Consider the following 23,664-nt stretch of genomic DNA (forward strand, 5'->3'; position numbering starts at 1 on the left):
TCTGAATGATCAGGGGTGGTTAGAGTGGGGCAGGTTAAGAGGGAAGGAGGGTTAGAGGTTTGGATGAAGGATTGATCAATTTTCGAGACTTTATTAGTGAAGAAGGTGGCAATTTCTTCACAACGTTCATTGGTGGCTTTGATTTCTTGAGAGGGAGTGTAGTTAGTTTGGCTTTTGACAATGTTGAAGAGTTCTCTCTGTCTGTTTTTTGCCAGATCTAGTTGGCTGCGGAAGAAAGACGCCTTTTCACTGAAAATGTGTTTTTTGTATGCTTGCCGAGCAGATCTAAGTTGCGCTAGGTGTAAGGTCGAGGGTTTAGTCTCCAAGACCTTTCCGTTTGTCTGAGTTGACGCCTTTCCTCATTGAGAACCACGTTAAACCAGGGTTTAGATTTGGTTTGCCTCACTTGTTTGAGTTTGAGAGGAGCTACTTGGTCTAGAACCTCTGTCATTTTTGAGTTAAAGTGTGTAGTGAGGTCATCGGCCGTCGATGATGAGGGTTGGAGTTGAAGATGGGCATGAATCTTGGATTCGAGTTCGGATAAAGGGATTGCTTTGATATTTCTGGTCCAGTGAGTTTAGGTTTGTCATCACGAATAGGTTGGTGGAAGACAAGTGCATCAATCTTGAACAGAATGAGGTGGTGGTCGGACCAGTCAATGGGAGAAATCGCTGTCAGAGAGACCAGATCTTTGTTGGTAATGATCGCATCCAGTGTTGCACCTTTGATGTGAGTTGGTTTATTGCAGAGTTGTTTGAGGTTATAAATTTCAAGTAGGTTGGATAGGTTCTTGGCAGTGGAGTCTTCTGGGTCGTTCCAGTGGATATTGAGGTCACCCAGTAGCACGTCTTTAGTGTCTGTAATGGAGAACCGTGATATTAGGTCTGTTAGTTCTTCAGGGAAAAGGGTACGCTCTCCAGGAGGATGGTAGATGGTGTGGAATTTGATGGGTGAGGTGCCCTTGGCACTGAGTTCGACACCCAGGTATTCAAACGATAGGTATTCTGCAGGTTTAAGTTTGGTAATCTGAATTCCTGCCTTGTGGATGATGGCTAGTCCCCCCCCCCCCCCCCCCCCCCGTTTTGATCGGTCTGTCTTGTCTGATTATGGTGTACCCTGGAGGGGTGAGAATGTCAGGAATGGGTGTGGAGTGGACATTGAGCCAGGATTCAGTGAGGAAAGCGATGTCAATTTCTTCAGCGAGTAGAGCTTCAGCAATGTCTGTTGCGTGTTGTACTGCTGATCTGCAGTTGAGGAGCATGCAAGAGAGAGGACGGGGAGCTTCGATGATGGGGGGAGTGAGGTGGATAGAGGAGTATTGAGCAGGAGATCTAGGTGAGTGGACATTTTTGGGGATTCTGTTAGTGCCGATAATAACAGGGATGGGGAAAGGGGCTGACTTCTGGCTCAAAGTGAGGTAAGAGTTGTTGATCTCATCAGGTTTCGGTATCGAAAAGGGTTGGCGATCCCGGTTTGGTCGAAGTGCCTGACTCGCTGATGGACTGGAGGGACGAGGGGTGCACTGAGGGGCCAAGGGAGAGGTAGTGAGTAGGGTGGAAGGAAATCTACCCGGGGAGAGGGAGCCCGGCGGCTTGGTCCTGTTGAGAAGATCTTGTTGTAAGTATAGGAGATCAGCAGCAAGGGAGTTAATTTTCAGCTCCATTCTGTTCAGTTGCTGTGCTATTGAGCTGAAAAAGTTTAAGGTTTTAGGCAGGGGCCGAGAATGACTTGGGTCTTTGGAGGGAGAGTGAACAGGGGTCGGGATTGGACAGAGTCAGTGGGGTTAGGAGAGGGGAGAGGTTCGACGCGGGGAGCCGGATTAGTAATGCTCCCATTCAAGGAGTTCAAAGGAGGAGTAGAGGGTCTACTGTCCAAGTGAGGAGGGAGAGAAGTTATAGGTAAGAAGTCAGATTTCCGGGGAATGTTAATGAGATTAGCGGTGGAGGCAGGTTGTGTATGTGGGTGTGCAACGGCGGAGGGGGAGCGTGTAGTGAGAATAGGGGGGAACGAGTTTAAAGGATTGGTGAGGACGTTGGTCATGGGGATGTCGCGGGGGTTGCCAGTGAGGTAATCGGTGGAGACCGGTTGTGTCTGTGGAAGTAGGACATCAGCGGGGGAGTGTGCAGTAGGGGGGAGAGAGATCACTGGATTGGAGATGACGTTGGACAAGGCAGACGTAAGGGTCGGGGGAAAAGGGTCTGTGTTGGAGGAAGAGGTAGTTTGTGAGGGAGGGTTCAGGTTATCACGGGTCGAGCGGAGATTGCCTGTGGGGATTTCGGTTACGGGAGGGAAGAGGTTAGAGTCCGAGCTGTCAAGATCTAGATCGGTCTTGTGGTGTTTGTTAATTGTGAATTTGTTGCTCCTAGTGTTCTCAGTAGATGTAATAGTTGTGGGTGTTTGGCGTCGGAGAGTAATGATAGGGGTAGTGTGATTATAGTGAGTGATGGTGGATGTCCATGAGTTGGAGAGAGGTTCTTCAGGGCAGGGAGATGGGATCAGTTCCACGTTATTAGTAAGGGTGATGGTGGGTTGGGGAGATATGGTTTGACGGCTCAGTTGAGTTAATGGGTAAAGAAGTGTGGGGAAGTGGCGGTCAAAAGTGGTGAGGTGCGTGTCGGTGGCCTGTATGAGAATGGTTCCAGTTCTGTAGATGGAGATGGTGAGTTCCCCTTCGAAGGTCGGGGAGATGGAAGTGGAGATTTTTCACCATAGGGAATGATTACTGACTTGGCGACTTGAAGGTGAAGAGAGAAGGAGTTTTTCCATTTAGCCGGGCGATTAGTGTAGAAGATGAAGTTAGTTTTCGTGTTGCCGTTGGACACTGTGTGGTGGTTATCTACAATGAGTGTTTCCGGGTGTTGTTTTAGAATACTATGCTTGAAGTTCTTTTTACATTACTGGTCATTTTGTCTGGGTAGTTGATGGACCAGGAGTTTGGTCCGTAACGCACAAGATTCGAGTTCCGGGTGGGGTAAGGTGGGCGCATGGTTGAACGGAAGAATTTCCGAGATACAATCAGGACTCAGGCCGAAGAAGAAATGCCGAGGCACAGTCCGGAACCAAGCATAAGGCAGGGAGGTAGTTATCATACAATTTTATGCAGTATATACACTAAACTTTAAAGTGCCATATTAACTGCAGTGTAACACATTTCTAGCAGTGTATCACCTAAATCACAAGAGGTCAAGGCCCCACCAACCGTGTTTTTACAGTAGCTGCTATGCCTTCAGGGGGGTGAGGGTGCAGTGCAGGCCTCTCAAGCCTGGGCGAGAACCTCAAGCGAAATCCAGGTCCGCACCTGGACCAAGTCTCGTTGTGCACACCAGCCAGCCGAGCCCTCACCCATCAGCAGTGCCACCTGGGCCACACTCGCCTTTGCTCTCTGTTTTCTCTTCTCTTCTCAGCTACTGTCATCACGAGAATTTACTACTGTGAATTGATCCTAAGCTAACCGTACTATTTTTCCTGATGGAAAATTTTGGTGTATCTCCGTGTATTCTGACTTGACTCACAAAACTATTAATTTAAATAAATCTTTAAAACTCCTTTGAGTCTGTGGTTCGTTAAAATAAAGGTTAAATGTGTTATTATTTCCTCCCTATTCTAATCTACTACTAGATCTATTGACAAAAGTACATTTACTTAAGGAGACAGGGAATGGTAATGATACTGGTGTAACAGGTCTCTAAGGTAAATCAAAACTGATGACCAGCGGATATTTGCTACCTCATTGAATGTATGAATGTATATGGGCCCAAACGAGAGTTGTGTGTATGTGTGTGTGTGTGTAGAGCTGGTAAACTCCACTGCATCACCATGGAGAGTAACAACGCTTGCAAACGAAGCAAGTGGCCGTGCTTTGGCTGTAGCGGATCTACGTGCACGGTATGTTGCGATGGAAAAATATCCACTCACTAATTCATTCCTCCTTTTCAGGCAACAAGTCTACTACATGTGAGGTGTAATGAACTGTTTCTATGCACGAGCGGCCATGCATTGTAAAGTAAGCCTATCGCGGTGCACTTTTCGTTACTAAAAGTTTTAGTTTGTTCATACCTTCATCCATTGATTCATCTGCATCTATGCAGGTCTTCGAAGAGCAATTTACAAAAGCGATCGGACCGTAACGTGGTCATTCTTGTGACTGATCCCGCCATAAGATTTGAGGTGCTAATATAAAATCCTTCATTAAATCATGTGCCGTTGTCTTGTAATTAACTACATATAGGTGTACTGCAGCTAACCGAATGCAAACCAACTAAGTACTCACTATTACTATTCCTACTGCATAGTAAACAGCGCCACGCCAAAAGCGTTATTTTTTTATTTATTCACTCAAATACTGTAGCAGGCCAGCGCTATCCAGATTGTAACAAAAACAAGAAGCGCACGCCATTATTCATTAAGGGAAGTGTTCTGGGAGTGTTGTGTGCGGCCCGCCATGTAAAACGGAAAGTGCATGGCCCGCTGAAGAAATAATGAAAGTGAAAGCGTGCATGGTACCGCGCAGAAGAATAAACAAACATTGCCTGGTCTGTTCTTTAATTGATATTCTTCCAGTCGCTAACAGTGGCGTAGCTAGGGGGGGCGGTCCGCCCCAGGTGTCACTATTTTGGGGGCGGACAAAGGCATTCAGATAAGGATCGGCTTGCTTTCGTGGACGTTCGGGGACGGGCAGAGAAGGAATAGGACTCGGGCAATGTCCTCTTCTTTTTTGTGCTGGCAGCTGCCCCCCCCCTCTTCCTATTATTCCCTCTCTTTCTGTCTTGCTCCTCACTTACTGAAAACCGTAATTTGAAGAAACGGTTCACAACCTCTTTCCTTCTTTCATTTAGTTGCTTCCCTTTGAAATGGATCCAAAAAAGAAAAACACTCTTGCGGGAAATGCCCTTTTTCTGACATTTTTCTATTCCAAAGTGCAGCGGGATGGAGAGAAATAGAAGGTTTTAAATATGAAAAATAAATACATAACTAAATAAAGCAAGACAGAGTGGTTGCAAAGTGGCCAGATTGTTTTTATCCACATCCAAACACGTCAGCCTCACTTTACAGACTTTGCAGTGAAGCGCTACTTTCGTTTTCTCGTCTTTATTTGAACAGCATTGTTGTCCCCAGGTGGGGAAGTGCAACCATTCCTGGAGGTACTGCAATACCTGGTTGATGGATGGATTGGAAAACAAAATGTGCACCATGGCTCTCTTTATGGATGTGGTCTTTTTAAACCATACTGCTTACATTTATTAAGGATATAAGCAATGGACATTGAAACGGTTCCCTTCAGGGCCCTGTAGTCATGTCCTTAACTTTTCAGGTAAAACCTCTCGCTGATTTCTGAATAGTGAGTGAGAGATCGTTAAGGTAACCATGTTGTTTCTGCTTACATTTCGCATGCTTTACTTAATCTTGCATTCCCTATGAGTGTTTGCTTTTACTTTTTTTTTTAGGCAGCATATTACTCTTATCAAGTGCATAATTTGAATTGAGCCACATCCAAGTGCTTATAGCGGGCACAATTAGGTTGTAGCTGAAGGCAGTGCGAGTTTCTCTCAGTGGGGCAGTATAGTGTTCAGTGGGGGAGAGGATGTGGCACTATGGCCAGAGCTGTCGAATTTGGAACTGGGGAACTGGGTTCAGCCTTCATGACCAGTCCACCAGACCACTCTACTGAGGGAGCATATTCCCATGCTAGACCTTACAAGGCCCCACTAGACCTTAGAAGGCTTGATGTCTTAGCACAAGCAGGTGTACCCTAGTAGTGTCAACTGTGAGTTAACCTTGAAGGCCTGTCCACCACAATCGATACTGAAGTTAATCTCCAGTCTTGCGGGCAGGCCTACGAAGCAGCACACCCTAGAGCAACAGTGATCCAGTCACTGTGACTCTGTTACTGAGGTCACATGAACCTTGAGCAGGTTAGGGCGGTGCAAACGGTGTGACCACATTGGGTACCTATTTCGGGTGGGTGCGTAGTGTTTGCAAGTATATTATGGTCTAAAAAAAACTTGCTGCCACCTTCCTGGCCTCCAGCAATTTTCAGAAACAATACAAATGTCATGATAACTTTGGTGATTAATGTTCTTCCTAGAGAGAGATCCGGGTTTTGTCTAGTGGAAGGGTTGACTCCTGGAAAGGTAGCACAGAGGGTTAATATGCCTGCTGCAAAGAACATGTACCATGCAGATCACAAAGTACACTGCTTTAATGGGGGGACCATGATGAATGGTCATTTAATGTCAGCTGTAGATGATGGATCCCTGAACAGGGTCATGTATGTGCATGTTTGCATTGTGCTGAGGGGATTACCAGGTAATTGTTCACGCAGCCCTCTGATGGATGTCACATGCGGTTTTTCTGAGTCCCCAGATAGATCATGCAGTCTGTGTGTTCTCTTTTGTACTGCCAGTCACCGGTGTATTCAACTGTGTAGCCTTGGACCGTGTCATGTATGTGCATGTAACTTGCATGATCGAGGTAACTATTAGCGGCGATGTTACGTGTCTCTCGGTCCTCTTTCAAGTGCTTGCCGTCCTTATTCCCCAGCAACCCCCCCCCCCCCCAGGGGCGGCAATCTGAGGGATAGCCCCGGGCGCCAGAAGCTCTAGCTACGCCTCTGGTCGCAGCGTGGTTGCAGGAAGCCCGGAGCGTGCAGTACTACACGTGACACCTCATAAAGATAAGAAATCCATTTCCGACACGGAAGGCAGACGAGCCAGTCCGGGTGGGCCGGACAAAAAAGCAAAAGGGACTGGAGGCACCCCAGAAAGCTTATTTCGGATGGCAGACCACCGTTTACCATAAACGGTGACGCAAGCCAATGGGAATAAGGGGCGGAGCTTCAAGCCCTTCTCTCAAAGTCTTCCTTGACAATAAAACTCACCGAGCGAGCTATACGCAGGTGCGCAGCAACTAGGCGAGACCTAAAAAGAATGTGTCCTTGTGTAACTTAACTGGTGCACTCCAATACCTTGGGCTATAAATCTGTACACAAAAAAAAAATCACAAGCTGTGAGCAGGCCAAAACACATACAGTTAAAATTGTTTGGGTCCCTTCGCGTCAGCCTGGCCAGCTCACACTGTGGGTGCGGCCATTTTGATGAGGTAGCTGCGTTGAAATGGCAAATGCGCTAGACTCCCAAGTTGGGCCAACTGCACTACAAGTGACACAGCTGGTTAGTAAACTGGTGCCACTGCGGGTTAGTATTCTGATGAGCCCAGTGACATGCCGAATGGCTCCACCCTGTTAATTTACTCGTGATGTTCCTCTAAGAGAGCGATAGATTTAAGGCAGTAGGTCAGAGCCTGCTGCTAAGGTTCATACATTCATAACTAAAGAGTCATGTTATCAAAACGAATATGCGCCGTTCGATTGCATGTCTGGATCTGTTGGGTGTGCCCCCCCCGCCCCCCCTTCAGGCTCCATTGACTTTTTTTCACTGCAGATTTAAGAGCTGGAGAGTCGCTCTCTCGCCTCCTAACATGGCTGGTCTCCGCCAGCTCGGAACTACAAACTGACAAAACGCCAGGTTGTTATGTTATACCTTTAACAGCCATCATTCAATAGTAAATCTTGAACCGTGGACAGCGCAATCTCAAAGGGATCTAACACTATATTGCAGAAAGGCATGCGAATAATATACCTTAATACAAGCTGTAAAAAAATATGACACCATGTAGCAATTAAGGATTTTTTCCTACTTTAACTGGAACGTTTATCGAACTCAATTTTGTCTTTCGTAAAAGAAACTGACTAAAAGCATACTGGCGGGTTCACCCGTAAAGCGTTTGAGCCCTACAGTCTCCGTCTACTGTATTCGGCCGTAAACAACACTTTGAAGCAGTAATGTTGGAACTGTTAGCCCCTCTTCAGTGTCTATTGCTGGCCTGCCCCCCGCTTCCTGGTTCTCACGCTGCATTTCTATGGACACCAGTGTCTCTGTAGACGCAGTGACGTTGCTCCGAACTGATTTGTAAGCAATCTTCTCGAAAACAGAGCTGCAGCGAGAGAAGGGTGCTACGCTGCAGAACCGTTGCGCAGACTGGCATTCCAGTCACCTCTTTCGTACGCGACTGAGTTCCGTGCTCAGCTCAGTTTGCAGATGCGCATCGTGTCGAATCAAGTTGAAATATGAATGGATTTCCTGCTTCGTTGGCTGAGGATGGCAGCGACGAGACGGAGGTGCTTGCTGCGGGTCCCGAATTACCCGCCCCTGGTCCCGGAGCGGGGCAGATTTGTTGTCTGCGGGAGGAGGGAGGAGAACGCTGCTGTCGTGTCGCAGGGAACGCAAGTTTTAGCAAGAGGATCCAGAAGAGCATGGCACAGAAGAAGGTCAAGATAGAGCTGGACAAGAGCGTGAGTGCACAGATATATACTGCAGCTAATTGCACAAAACCAGAGCGCTGCCACCAGACACTGACAGCGAACGTACTGGTTGTCTCTCAGCCGCCCAACACACTTCACAAGTACTACCAACAGCCACTGCAGTTTAGTCTCCTCTTCTAAAGCCCATCCCACAAACGGTACTCCGACTAACCCAGCAACACCCAACACCTACTGCCGGCCTCCCTTCCATTTATAATTCTGCAACCAAAAAGTGTTGTTGGTTATCATCCACTCTGTGCCCAAGTAACTAATACTTCCCGATTTACAGACAAATGCTGGCAAACTGCATTGGTTTCCAACCCAAAGCCAAGTGCCGTCCACCGCCGTTCACAGTCCTAGCCAACAAGTAGTGGTTAATGGACATCCAGCAAATACAGCCCTACACAACACAGTGATCAGTTAATGGATGCCTTTCAATCAGTTCCTGACAATTTACAAGTACCCAAGTCAGAAACAACATATATTATTACCCCACCTAAAAACACGCCCACATCTGCGAACACTCAACCCCTGAAAACGTCACAACTATCAAATACTGGCCAGCCCACAACCATTAGGTTTGGGGGTTTGCTGTGACAACAATTACAATAATCTGTGTTCTCCACCCGACAGCTGACGATCGTGCAGCAAGTACTGCCCAATCCAAATCCGACGTCAGTTTTTCAGACAAAAGCTGACCAACTTGCAAACATCAAGTGCTGCACAATTTAAAACCATAACGTAAACACACCGCCCAAACCAAGAATACTCTACAAAACAAGCATTGGTTAACCTTCAGTCAATGCACAAACCGTAAATAGCTATTTGCCAACCTACTTTTCCTACCCAAACTCGGCACACCTCTTCTGCCTGTCACTCAGTGCCTAATTCCAAATGTGTACTTCTTAACCCACCCACTCACTACCAAGAACTGCCTAGCCCAGGAGCCAACATGGGCTGGTCGGTCACCACAGGCCTCAGAGGTTTATTTATTCATATGCAATAACCCTTTTATGCCTTGAAATATTTAAAAGGAAGGTGCTTCTGCCTTAAACTGTCAGTTAGCAATTTACTTTATACGTTACCTATTTTTCTCTCTCCCCTCACTCGAGGAATTCAAATTGACCCACCCAGGCACAGACCCACTTTTTGCATTGGCATAAGTTCCAACCCAACAAGGGGGAATGGATCACTCTATCAACCCCTCAAATGTTTTAGGATACAGACAAACAAACATTACCCCTTTTTGCTAAAAACATTACACTCTCTTCTTTAAAACACAGACACTGTTCATTCTAACAATCAATATTACAATTAACACACAGTAACAGCAAAGAACACTATGCCCCCACAACTAAACTTCTGATTTACTAGTGAAATAAAGAAAGCAATGTATTATTCAACTTGAAATTGTTATTGAACTGAACATCTATTAGTGTACATTCCCATGCTTATAATGAATAACTTGATTTTCACCCACAGAATGATCTCTAAAACTTTGCAGTAGCTCTTGCAGCCCAATTACTTCATTTTGTTACAGTGCACGCTGCTTTTGGTTTTAAAAACATTTTTATAAACACAGGTCTCTTTTTTTCATACTTTGAATAGCAGAACAGTGTAGCCCTCTTATGCCTGAGCTCAGTGGCAGATTCATGTGTTCAGTTGTTTAGTTTGATTTGCTTTTTTTTATATCAATGTTCATAAGTGTTTTATAATTTTGTTTTAAATTCTATAAGGCACCACATAAGGAGATGGTGAGCTCTTTCTGCCCAGGGCAGTAACAACCATCGCCTTATGCTGGAACCTTTTCAAGGAAACTAGTTAATTGTATGTGATACAAATATACAAACTTCAACATAACTATGTTTTCTACACACATCAATTTTCAAGTTCTGGATCCTCCATTAAAGGACAAAAAAGTCCCACTCTCGTGGTCAAAAACCTTTGTACTTCTTTGCATTAATATGATCAAAATACTATTCACTTTTTCCATATTGTTCTATATGAGTCGTTTCCCGTCCTTTGGAAAACATTGAAGAGTTCCATAGTCTTACAAAGCATCTCTTTCCTAGGATCTCAGACCATTGTAATATTATTCTGCTAATTCATCACCCATGCCTGTTCTCATGAGAAAACCTTGTAAATAATACATTCTTGATAACATAAAGAGCTACATCTCTGACAGGCCCGATCCACTGTGTAGCAAGCTGAATTTCATGCAGTTTCTTCAACGTTTTCACCTTTCCATCCTGGAACTTCATATAGTTGCACCTAAACTATCATCCCATGAAAGCAGTGCTAAGCAACCTGGTGAGATGTTCCAGCTTTGTCTCTAGTTCATTTTATTACTTCCACAATAGTTGTTTCAAAACCTGAGCATTCACGATCTATAAAATATCTGCATTATAAATACACATTCCTTTATTTGTAATTAAATAACACACCCTGTTAAATTAGGTCAACATATAAAATTGTTCTCTGGTTTTGGTTTAACATTTTCAAAAGTAATAGTAACACTCCAGTCCCCAAATGAAGTATGTTAGTTTTACCATAACAGTGCAGTTAATAAAATATTTGTTAAAACTCTCTTAAATTGGTTCTGTAACGATCTGTGCCAAATAATTTTCTGCTACTTCAAACCTACGGTAGCTCTGCATCCATGCCTCCATAGATGCATGATGTTAGAAATTGGGTTACTGGTTGACTGGGGTTAAGCCCTGGTCAAGCAGCAATCACAAGCCTCGTCAGGGTAAGGTACAGGCAAACCGTAAATTAACTTGGGCTCACCCTCTGGTAGCTTGGAACAGATTAGTCAAGCTTAACCTAGAGGTGATGCCTAAAGTATCTGTGCAACACTTCAAACAGTAAATCAGTGAAAACCACACAAAAAGGATCTCCCACCAGGTTAAAAGAATAGAGCTTAGTTTAATAATAATAATAATAAAAAAAAATATCAAGACCAAAACGGCAAAAATCCAATGAGTAGAACTAAAGTTACTGAATTTTAAAGCTTTTATGGTGAGAAATGGTGCCAAAAAGCACAAAGCGCTGCAGGGAATATTTAGTTGTGCCAGACTGGGACAAAATCACAAGTTCAGGCAGACCGCGATGGAGCGTGTGCCGGCTACAGGGGCCTAGTTAGGCCCACTGAACAGAGTACGGTAAAATCCTGGTTGCGGAGCGTTGGGTGAATCCACTTCAAAGAGATGTCAAGCAGCCAAGGCAATGCGCCGGTCTTGGTGCGTTGAAGATTCTGTCGCTAGGGCTTGTGCTGTGAAGTCCGAGGACAGCCATGCGATTAATTCCGATGAGTGGTGAAGCTGCAATGCGGCGTGTCATTGTTGAGGCTGCCGTTGACGAGAGTTGCCAGTACCTGTTTTGTGAAAGCATTACGCGGTGGTTGTTCCAAAGGCGATGCGTCGGACCCAAGATGCGGGTTGTGGCGGTGATGCAAGTCTTTTGTGACCGGTCCAATCAACTCAACAGTGGTAATGCGTCGGTTCTGCTCAGGGGTGCCCCGCTCTGCCGAGGAGATCCGTATGTTCTGCTCTGGGTTGCATTGCTCAGCAGAGAAGCTGTTGTTTCCACTAGAAAGCACTTTAGTCCCACTACCAAGGGTCCAGGACTAGGGTGGCACCACTTGGCAGAATCGACTCACAGATGGCAGAGTCCAGGTGCAGTAGTTGGAAGCCTGTTCTGTCCCTGAGGCTTCAGACCAGGAGGCTATCCAACTATCCCTTAGAGACACTCTGAGTTCAGGGTTCAAGAGATGCAGGTCCAGTCCTTCTCACCCAGGCAAGAGGGCAGCAGGCAGCAGATCAGCAAAGCATTAGTCCAGCAGAATGGCAGTCCTTCAGCAGCACAGCAGTCCTTCTTCCTGGCAGAGTATCCACAGGTCCAGAAGTGTACTAAAGTATTGGTGTCTGAGGTCCAGTATTTATGCCCAGCGGTGCCTTTGAAGTGGGGGAGACTTCAAAGACATGCCTTGAAAGTGCACAGATGTCCTGCCTTCCCTGTGCTGCCTCCAGACTACCTGCTGAGGGTATGTATACCTTTGTGTGGGGACAGGACAAAGCTTATTCAAATTCAAGTGTGAGTGAGGCTGTGCCCAGCTCCTTCCTCCCATCCTGCCAGAGATGGCCTATTGAGATACACCAAACTTCCCATTGTGTGTGGTTATTTGGGAGGAAAACGCTAAGCTCAACTGCCCAGTACACCCAGTAGGTGACCCGAGACAGGTTGCAGACACCAATTGTTATCCTATGGAAGATCTAGGCCTTTTAGCAGTGAAAAACAAATGTAAGAGTTTTTCATTACCATTTACATGCAAAACTTAGAAGTACATGTCCTACTTTTTAAATGCACTATACTCTGCCATCTGAGCTGTCCGGGCCTACCTTAGGGGTGACATATATGTATTAAAAAAGAAGGTCTAAGTCTGGCAAAAGGTTAATGTTTTACAGGTTGAAATGACTGTTTAAACTGCACACACAGGCTTAGCAATGCTAGGCCAGAGGCATGTTTAAAGAGCTACTTAATTGGGTCGTGCAAAGAGTGCTGCAGGGCCACTAGTAGCATTTAATTTTCAGGCCCTGGGCATATGTAGTGCATTTTAATAGGGACTTATAAGTAACTTAAATATGGCAGTTGTGTGTGGGCCAGTATTATCATGATTAGAGGAGAGTGCAAAAGCACTTTTAGCACTGGTTAGCAGTGGTAAAGTGCACAGAGTCCTACGGCAAACAAAAAAGAAATCAGCAAAAGTAAGAGGAGGAATGCATTTTTTTTTTATTGGGGATGACCCTGCAAAAAGGGCCATTTCCAACGTATTATTTTGCCAAGATAACCATAAACAGTGGCCAACTCACAGGCTCCGACAAACTGGTAATTGTGTGCACCTTCTTCAAGCCATCAGCGTCCATTCCACAAGCAAATAAAGCACCTTAGAAGCAATTTCCATCCATCAAAATAAGGTCTTACTAACTCCAAAAGCTATTGCACTGCTTTTCTTAAAGTTAGCAACTAATTCCTATTTTTTATATGAAATAAAATGAGTAATGAAATGAAGGCCTGATTTTTTTTTTTTTTTTTTTTCTTTATCTTCCTCACTACATGTAAGATGTAACATTTACAGTGCCTAACTATCATGGTAAGGTCAAGCGTAACAGACAACGCAAAGCAGTGTGGTTGCAAAAGATTTATTGACAGCATACCAAAACCCAATAGTGGGTATAAAGCCCGTCCATAGCGTTTCATTGGTTGGCTTTATTGTCACTCTTATTTTATTTGCTTTCTTCTTATTTGATGGCTTGACTTGTCAATGTTCTGTTTGTCCCTCCCAAGAGCATAGCCTCATTACTTATGTCCTTCCGTTGCATTTCTCACTTTTGGAGAGTACTTTTTATTTTTGCCTAAGCACACAAGAGTTCATCAGTGTTCTGGTTGTCTCCCTCGTGTGCTTATCTCCCCCTCCCATTTCATGTTGCTCTCTCTCTCTCACATCTGTCTGTGTTTTATTGCTGCTCTCTTTTCTTTTTGCTTAAGCACTCCACGAATGCATGTATTTTCTAACTGTCTCCTTTGTGTGCTTCTCTTACTCCTCCCGCTCTGTGTTGCACTCTTTCGTCCCAGTTTTCTTCTCTCTTCCTGCACTGCTCTCTAGCGTCCGGGTGCTTCTCTTCACCCACCCCAAGCTCTGATTTGCTCTCACTTTGTCATGAGCTTTTGTTGTGGTCTCTTCCTCTTGTGCTTTTCCACAATACTCCACCCTCCGTGTGCTGCTTCTTACCCCCACCCTGTTTTTTTCATTTCCCCCATGACGCCCTCAACACCCATGCTCTGTTTTAAATCAAGTCTACCAGACAGCACAAGCTGTCTTGTTGCAAAAGATCTATTTCCATCTTACCAAGATCTTACAATGGATTTAAATCCTGCCCATTGCTTACCATATGCTGGCTTTATTGTCACTTGTATGCTTGCTTCTTATTCAATGGCTTGCCTTGCTCATCCTGTGTTTCTCTCTCCCTTGGAGCATAGCCTCTTTAATTGTGTCCATCCACTGCTCCCCTTTAGCAAACTACTTTTTAGGTCTCGCTTAGAGCAGCGCTTGCGCTGTCTCTTTGAGACATGCAGCATTCAGTATATGTGCATTAAGCTCCGCCCATGTTCTGCCAATCTTTACAATTTGCTTCTCTTCCTGTCCTTTGTAAATTATGTTTTTTGATTCGTCAATAGGCTTACTAGTCCCTCCTTAGTACCTTTTTGTCTCTCTTTGTAACCTTCCATGATGACTGGCCCTCTTACTGTGGTGTTACGCAGTATCTTTTATTTACTGTCTGTGGGCACTACTTTCTTAAATGGCCTTCTCTCATCACAGGCATGACATGCTTTCCTGCAATCTGCAACCGCTTGTTTACAATTTACTACTGACAGATGCTCCTTCCCTTTCCCCGACTCCCTCCTCCTCCCTCCTGCTTTTTTAATCGATGCTGTCTGCTGCGAGTTTTACATTGACACCCCCACCCAGCTTTAATTAGCACCAACACCCCTCCCTCCTGTTGCTTATTTAAATTGCTCTGCAGAAATTTGAGGCGTAAACGGAGGGTTTAGTAATGCATGAGGGCAGAGAAAGATTAAACTTAGAAAAAACACTTTTTTTAGGCACACCCACATTAAATGTAGTTTTCCTCACAGTCACCTTTTCTTTCTCAAAAAGGAGAGTTTTGCAGCCATTCAGATGTTAAAAACAACTCCCACAAAGGAGAAGGATGACAGTTTTCAAAGAACCATATTATTTATGAAGTGCCCTCTCTCCTCCTGTGACAGTTTAGCAATGCAAGAAAGATGCATTTTGTCTAAACGCTCTGTCTCTGCGGACATAGGAGGAGGGAGGGAACTTTATAAATAATCTTGTTATGCTTATTATATGTGCAGCAACAGCCCTTGCATCTTTCATTTACTGTCACTTAATACAGTTTTCTGCCTTTAATGCAAAGGAAGTGTTTTTCTTTAGCACACATTTCAGTTGCTAGAACACAAAACTTTAGAAAATGCAAATGCTACTGCTCTTTGAAAGCCAGCCTTTTGGTATTCTTAAGTAGTGTTTATTGCTAAGTGTTCACGCTCAAACTTTTATATGGGTGCTCCAGGAAGGAGATGGGTGCTCCAGGAAGGAGACAGCCCTGATAAGATAAGGATCAGCAACCAAAGGCTTTGTCTGTTTTCAAGAAACAGGTGCTGCTTTCCTGTTACTATAATATGATACAGTGTGGAATTTTTGTCAAAATCATCCATTTCTTTATATATTTTTTTTTCAACCAACATTTACGAGATAATCCCAACACTACTAGTCTATCATAAAACATATTCGTGATATCTCCCAAGGCTTTTTTTCTTTAATATGGGGTAGTGTGCTGCTTTTGTAAAAATGTTCCTGTTTTAATCTCTTTATTTTCTAAAGTGTCTCAAATATCATTGAAAATCCAAGGGAACTCAAGACCTGTAAACAGGGCATAGTAGATGTAACCAATACATCTGGGCTATTTTATAAAAAAGACTCCTTTACTGAAATAAAAAAAAGAATTCTGCTCACTCAGGAACTATAAACAGAGCAGCTTTCTTTCTAGAAATTGTACGAATGTTAACACTGTTTTTCTGAAGCTTTTGCGTGATGTTTTTAAAGGGAAGGCTTTTTTACATGTACTCAGCACTGCTGGAGATAGACCACCAGCATTCAGCGCCACATGGATCAAAACAATGCCACACAATTCCACATCACACAACAAAATTACAATCCACATAATACCACTCAACACCACATAATTCAACTCCACCTAATTGCATGCTACTCAATACCACATAAATACACTCCACATAAACCCACTCTGACACATAACAATCAACATAAATACACTCCACACCATGCCACATAATTCCATTCAACATGTTTTCCCTCAACACCACACTGTTCCATGCCTCACTATTCAACTCCACACAAATCCATTCCACACTACATAATTCAACACCAAACCACATTATTCCACTCCACAGCACAATTCCACTCCACAGCACAATTCCACTCCACACCACATATATTAAATTTAGAACACATAATTCAACATCATACCACAAAATTTAACAGCACACCACATAATTAAACTCCACTACATAACAATCCACAACATAAAATGCCATTCCAATACAGTCAAAACACCTAATTACTATTCGCATAATACAACTGCACACCATGCCACATAATTCCACTACACCAATCCACGCCACGCAACAGTGCCACAACTAACAAGTCCAATCCAACTCATATAATTCTACTACACACCACATACATTCACTCCAGTCCATAACACAGAAGTAAGATATTTACAACACCAATACCTCTAACTCTTTCTTTTAACACCCAAACACACAGATCTGGAGCTTAGCTATTAACTATTTATTCTTATTCGTCACAAAAACGCACCGCTATCCACACAGTTCCACGCCGCACAATTCAACTCCACACATTTCCAATGCACACCACCTAATTCAACACCAAACCACATTATTCCACTCCCAAACACCATTCCACTACAACTCAACAACACACTTACACAACACACCACATATATACAGTCCACAACACACAAATCCAATCCACACCACACAATTCCACATCATGCCACAAAATTCAACAGCGCACCACATAATTAACCTCCCCTACATACCACTCCACAACACTAAATACCATTCCACATAATCACACTCCATAATACAGAATCCCACTCCACATGATTCCAGTACACTAAATACCACATAATTACTCTCATCTTAATTCCACAGCACACCATGCCCCATAATTCTACTACACAAATCCTATCCACACCACACAATTCCAAGCCACACAATTACACAACGAACAAATCCAATACAACCCACATAATTCCACTACACACCACATACATACACTCCATAACACATAGGTAAGATATGTTCACATTTGCAATGCTAATAGCTCTAACACAAACTAATGTGAGAGTGATTGCTTTTTTTGTTTAAAAAAATCCCATGGTGCAGTACCTTATATGGCTAACAGAGGTCCATTTACAACTCCACAAAGACACCTGGTAACAGCCTGTGGTACTGCATCCCATGGGGTAGAAGAGAATGGCTGATTATAAGGGGTTACAAGCTCGTAGCATGCACAACCTAGACTTCAATGATAAGGGGGTTGCTATTTTGGTTAAAATAATATGGGGCCTGTTAAGAGAGAAAGGGCGAATAAGTGGGGTAGATGGGCAGTTGTTGATTTGCCATGCGGGATACCTTTGTGCTCCATTTATGGATCTAACTAGGATGACCCAGTGATGATTGAAGACTTAGGGGCCAATTAAGATGCCGGACGGACCAGAGTCTGTCCGGCATCGGTCTGGAACTGGAACTGAAAAACCTCCAGTCGTCTGTTCCAGACCAGGAATTAGGATCTGACCGAACCCTGTTCAGTTGCAATCCTAAACTTTACAGTGGGAGCATACATTCTGAATGGAATGCATGCTCTCATTGTAAAGAGCAGGGGTGCAGTTTATCTCTGCACCGGGTGCAGGGATCAACAGGGGGGCAGGCCGCCCAATGACAGAATACTAATGCCTTTGTGTTGGAAAGGCTGGCACAGAAAGACAGTGGAAAGCTGTCATCGTAATCCCTCGGCTGGAAAGAACCAGCCGAGGGATCACGAAAGGCCTTCTGAATGGCGGACGGGCTCTCAAGCCCGTCGTAAGCCATTCAGAACTCCTGTTGGGAATAATTTCCGACAGACTCCATCAAAATGGGTCGGTTGGAAAATATTCCAAACAGGAGATTACGATGCGGTAAGAAGGGCCCCGACTGACGGTCGGAGCCATTTTTTACCGCATCGTAATCGGGCCCTTAGAGGTCGAATTAGCTTCTTGGCCATCTCTTTTTAGGTCTCGCCTGATCCAGCGCATGCGCTGGTCTGGCCGAGACATTTTGTATACAGGCTTTTCAAAGTGCTGCCGTGGCCTAAAGCTTCAGTGCACGTGAACGTGCACGCGCGCAGCGCCATGTGTCTTTCCTCCGTAGCACGCGATCGTAATCGCGATCACTTTCGCGGCCGCATGGCCAAAGCTTGTGTATGTTAATGCTTTTGTTATTTTAATGCTTTTGTGAATCGCGGCCGCGTCTGCCTCACTTTCGCGTCCGCTTCACTTTCGTGGCCATTGCTTGTTTACAACTGTCTTTGGGTTCTCTTTCAGAACACCGTGTACCCCTTCCATTATGAACCGCAATGGCCCAGCTTCGGATGACCGATTATTTCGCCCAGAGCAAGGCCGGCACCCCGCCCTGCTTTGGGTCCCGAGGAAGCAAGAGCTGCAAGCTGCTGGCCGAGCAGCCCGCCGTGCTCAGCCCCTCCCGGAGCGTCGAGCTCTCCCTGCCCTATATGCCGCCTGGCAGTGACCCACCTGCCTTGTTTAGATTCAGTGTGTATCTTGTAAAAACGGCCACAAAGACACACATACAGTTATTCTGTTCCGGCTTACATAATTGAGCGCAAACCGACTACACTTAAACTGTATCACTGGGTGAAGGCACCTGCGGCCGAGACCTTTGTGTACTGCGCAAACTCTGGGCTGCAGGAGCGGTAAGACAACTCTGGTGGTTCCTGCAGTTGCTGTAGAGAATTGTGAGCAGTCTAATCACACGATTGACTCATAAAATAGCACCGAGGGTAAAGTGTCTGCTGCACGTCCTCAATCATCCGTGACCAGCTGGCCCCTCATCCTGCCCCCCTACCTCCTATCATATATCTTTGTATATGCAACATTACAGGTTAGTTCCGTGAGTTCTGAAATGGATTCAAGGAGCTTCATACAGGCTGCAAGGTGTCCGTTTAGAACGCTGCTCTTTTTAATCAATATTTTGGTATGCTAATGTTATTATACAGTAGCAGTCGTTTATTTACTTTTCCTTTTTAGAGAAAAAAAATAAACTTTGCGTGGAGCAGTTTATATGTTATTTTAACCAATTGAAATCTATCTGTCTGCCCCTTTCCCATCTTTCTGTCTATACGAACGTTATGCTGAGAGGCAGCTATTATTTATAGTGCTTAGAATCTGCAGACCTGCAGTCTTTAGTACTGCATGATATCATTACTGCTCTAGATGACCTAGTTGTGACTATTATCCATCCACCCATTCTGGGTGCCTCTCAGCCCTCGTATATTGATTGGTGCGATTACATTGACCCAGCATAGATTGGAGTTAGTTTCTCTCCATTAGGTGCTTGGTGCAGAGGGCAAGGCGACTTACTTTATTTCTGAGCACTAAGTACTAAAATCTGATTTAAAAAAGAGTCAAATACCGGAGATCACTCAGAATGACAGTGTGAAGCTGAGCTATTAAAGCGTTCGCATCAGAACTTAACACAGTATACACATACGATTTTGTCCGGTCTTGCACACCATCCATGATCCTGCAGGTCGAAAAGAAAAATTGCTAAGCTCATCCCAGACATGTTCATGTTTGGTGCAATTCTGGAATCCGCTCAAGCAGCCCCCGCATGCCGACATCTGAGATCACCAACCGACTGCCCGTAATATGGAGCATAAAACAACCTGACGTTACTTAAGAGGATGTGGCCTTACGGCAAGAGCAGCCAGCTTTGGAGCTAGGGAACTAGGGGGCATATTAACAAGCCAGACGATACAATTATCGCTGCTTTAGCGGCCGAAAACTGCCGCTAAAACGGCGATAATGGGCTTGATAATATGCTCTATGGAATTCCAATTGAAACCCATGTTAGATGTGAAGGACATCTAACATGGGCTTCAATTGGAATTCCTTAGAGCATATTATCAAGCCCATTATCGCCGTTTTAGCGGCAGTTTTCTGCCGCTAAAGCGGCGATAATTGTATCACCTGGCTTGTTAATATGCCCCTTACTCTCCACGTGCCAACCAAAAAATGAATGTCCTTGTGTAATGTAACTTGTGCTCGTGTAAAGTGCTTCAATACCTTCGGGTCGAGTTTGCGCTATATAAAACTGGAAATAAAAAAAAAAACGGGTTGATTTTCTCTACCTGCCCATTTAAATCCTTTTTTTTCAGCTGTGTAACAATTGCACATGCACAAGTTGCACAAAGCCAGTTGAAGTTGAGCATAAAGTGACAATTGCACCCTGTTCGTTATAACTTTTTATATAATGGTAATGTCATTGTGCATGCTTATATTACTTTTTTGTGGGTGCAACTGAATTTGTAAACATAATAAAAAAAGTATGGGAGTTTTCCCGAAAGCGTACAATATTAATGGGTTCAGATAATGTACGAACGTAATTTGAATAATCAACTCCTTGTACCCAAACTCGTTAGTTTCCGCCCTACTGCTTCAAAGTACTAAACTATTGAAAGAAGAACAGAAAATATAAATTCTTTAAGAGAGTACTTTTATTAGTCTACCCTCATTTAGCCTGATCCTTTTTTGTTCGGTTTGGGCTCCTCTCTCGCATGTTTCAAGCACATTCTTTAGTAAACAAGCATTGGCATAGCCAATAGGTCTCGCCTTTGGGACCTTATAAGTGTTTAGCCATGTAACAGTTGATGTTGCTGCACCAAGGATATTGTGCTGGATAACTAAATACTTATAAGGGCCCAAAGGCGAGACCTATTGGCTATGCCAATGCTTGTTTAATTATATGTGAAGACCTAAATATACATCTCGAGGTGGGAAGAAATTGGAAAACCAAATATCAGGGGAGGAAACCGCAGGTTTACCAGGCTTTAGCGTCACTCATAGAGAGCCATGGCCTGGTGGACATCTGGGATACTCAGAGTCCCCGATCCTGAATTTACGTACTTTTCGGCACCACATAGAAAATCGGTCCAGTTCGATTATTTCTTGGTTTCAGCCAGATTATTGGGTAGTGTTAATATTAACAAATTACCAGGAGTGTTTTCCGACCACATCCCCTTAATACTGGAAATTGAAGGACAGGTTTGTATTAAATTGCAAGCAAAAGGGTCTTTTGACAAAAAACGGCTTCTGAATAATTCCTTTATCAAACAGATTAGGGAGTGGGTGGTGGAATATTTCAATTAAAATAGCTATAATGCTTCTAGGGGAGGGGGTTTGTGCTTCTTTTTAGGTGAACTTAGAGGGGAGGTCATTAGCTTTGTTGTGTCTAGAAAGAAGGAAGTAGAACGTGAAATATGAGAGCTGTACAGTAAGCTAGGAACACTGGAAGAATGTCACACGAAGCAGATTTTGCAGTGGCAGGAGGAAGGGCACATATTATTTGAAATCATGGCAGTCGAAGCTGAGAAAAGCAGCTATTATCTTAAGACGATGGTGGAGTGCCACCAGGTTTACAAGAATGAGTTATGTATGGCGAGTCAGTAGGTAAAATTGTAGCGTTGCATACAAGACAAAGGGAATATAAAAATCGTATTGAGAAATGTAAAAAAACGATGGGTCGTATGTCACCGAACCTAGTGATATCATTAACATTTTTGAAGCTTTCTATAAAGCACTATATCTGGGAGGCATACTTGACTCCAGCCGGGGGGGAGAAGATGGGATCGTGGAAGGGTACGGCCATTGAGGACCTGATGTCTGTAGGGAATTAGAGGAGGATCTCACCTTGGAGGAAGTAATGTTTGCACTACATTCAATGGCTGCAGGGAAGGCGGCTGGGCCAGATAGGATCCGCCTTGAGCTGAATAAGGCTTTACAGGTAGAAATAGCTCAATTTTTGTTAGATCTCGTTCTAGATGTTCAAAATAGTGGAGAATCCCCTGCATCTTGGCATGGCATGGATATTATTGTCTTTCCAAAAAAGGGAATCCCGTGGATAATCCAGCCTCATTTTGGCCCATCTTCTTGATTAACTCCGATGCCAAATTCTACACCAAAATTTTAGCACTGCGTTTGGGGGAGATCATACCAAACTTGGTCATGCCATGGCAACATGGATTCATACCGGGTAAGGAACAACGGATCATATCAGACGAGTGGTAACTTTATTTGATATTGTTGAAACTAGAGGTGATTGGATGGCTATGATCCTCGACATCGTATAGAAAGCGTTTGATAGAGTTTCATGGAGGGATCTCTGACGGGTTATGGAGTGGAAAGGATTTGGTCCATGCTTTATTAAATCTGTAAAAGCTTTATATACGACCCCCTATGCTAGGCTGCAAATAATGGGTCGAGAGTCAAGGAGAATTGAAACCTGGGAAGATCAGCCGGATGGTGTAATTCAACCTACCATCTTGTCGTAAATAAAATATTACGCTCTCAGATTTTCAGAATATCAATAAGATCATGCATAAAGCAAGAGGCTGAGTCTGTGGTATCAGGTTCATAAAGGGCTTTATTCCAATAACTCGAGTCATAGGGAGAATATTACCATCACCACAAGGGATCTGGAAGGGTCTCAAAAGTATTCTCAAAACATTAATCACAGAGTACAGTATATATACATCTCCATAATGTATGTAAGCGAAAAGAGCAAAAGAGAATGAGATAAGAGCATGTGGGCGTGTAAGTAGGTGTGAAGGTGGGCGTCCACTTGATGATAGTAGGTGATTTGTCATAGGTGGGTCGATACCTGGGGGGGTTTGCGTGATCTGCTGGAATTGTACTGGAACTTTGCCTTACTTGTGCTCGACTCGAGCATGACGTGTAACTGACGTGGGGAGGGTTGCTATGCAACCGGGAAGTCTAGAAGTGAGGCCTTCAGTGAGTGAGGCCTTCGGTGTCAGGACGACCAGCACATCTTGTTTTATCTGATATCCGATGTCTGGAGCAGGGACTGATTTGTGACATAGGTTGCCCATCACCAAGAGCCGATGTTGCATCTATTTCTTCATTTACTTCATTTACTGCGGAGGCCTTACATGGGGGCTATGGGCTTTTTACTGACGTGAGCTTTGCAATCTGACAAACAGAGACAGTAAGGCTGGGCTTTTCTCCTTTGCTGATGGGTTATGTTGATCCCTCCTTCTCCAGGCAGGAATGCGGCTCTGTAGGAGTAAGCAGATAACCGTGCTCAATACTGTCTCGGCACCTCTGACAGGGCCCCTTTGGCTGAGGCCCAAGTCTGCAGGGCCAAGGATAAACAGCTGCAGCTTTCTGAGCGTCTGAGGCCTGAAACCTCTGTTCGGGTCTGGCTGAGCCACAAAACACGGGGTTTCATGTGGTGCAGGAAAACATGATGCAAAACGTGTAGGCCTCAATACAGATTTGTCGTTTCTCTCATGGGAGACTGAATGATGGCAGGCCACGTTATAGCATAAG

The 23,664-nt window shown here is 44.3% G+C and overlaps 1 protein-coding gene across 3 annotated transcripts in view; it reads left to right on the forward strand.

Moving 5' to 3' along the window:
• Nucleotides 1-7,868: 7,868 nt before the first annotated feature.
• The window catches only part of SAP30 (Sin3A associated protein 30), a 198,834-nt gene continuing 183,038 nt past the window's right edge, over nt 7,869-23,664 (forward strand). For 2 of the 3 annotated variants that reach the window (XM_085641839.1, XM_085641841.1), the window contains exon 1: nt 7,909-8,350. In XM_085641839.1, the coding sequence (XP_085497965.1) occupies nt 8,126-8,350 (225 nt within the window). In that variant the 5' untranslated portion in view covers nt 7,909-8,125. Of the gene's footprint in view, nt 8,351-23,664 lie in introns of all 3 variants that reach the window. The other variant, XM_085641840.1, reaches the window with a different exon arrangement.

This window comes from Triturus cristatus, chromosome 2_2 (assembly GCF_964204655.1).
Source record: "Triturus cristatus chromosome 2_2, aTriCri1.1, whole genome shotgun sequence".
NCBI lineage: Eukaryota > Metazoa > Chordata > Amphibia > Caudata > Salamandridae > Triturus > Triturus cristatus.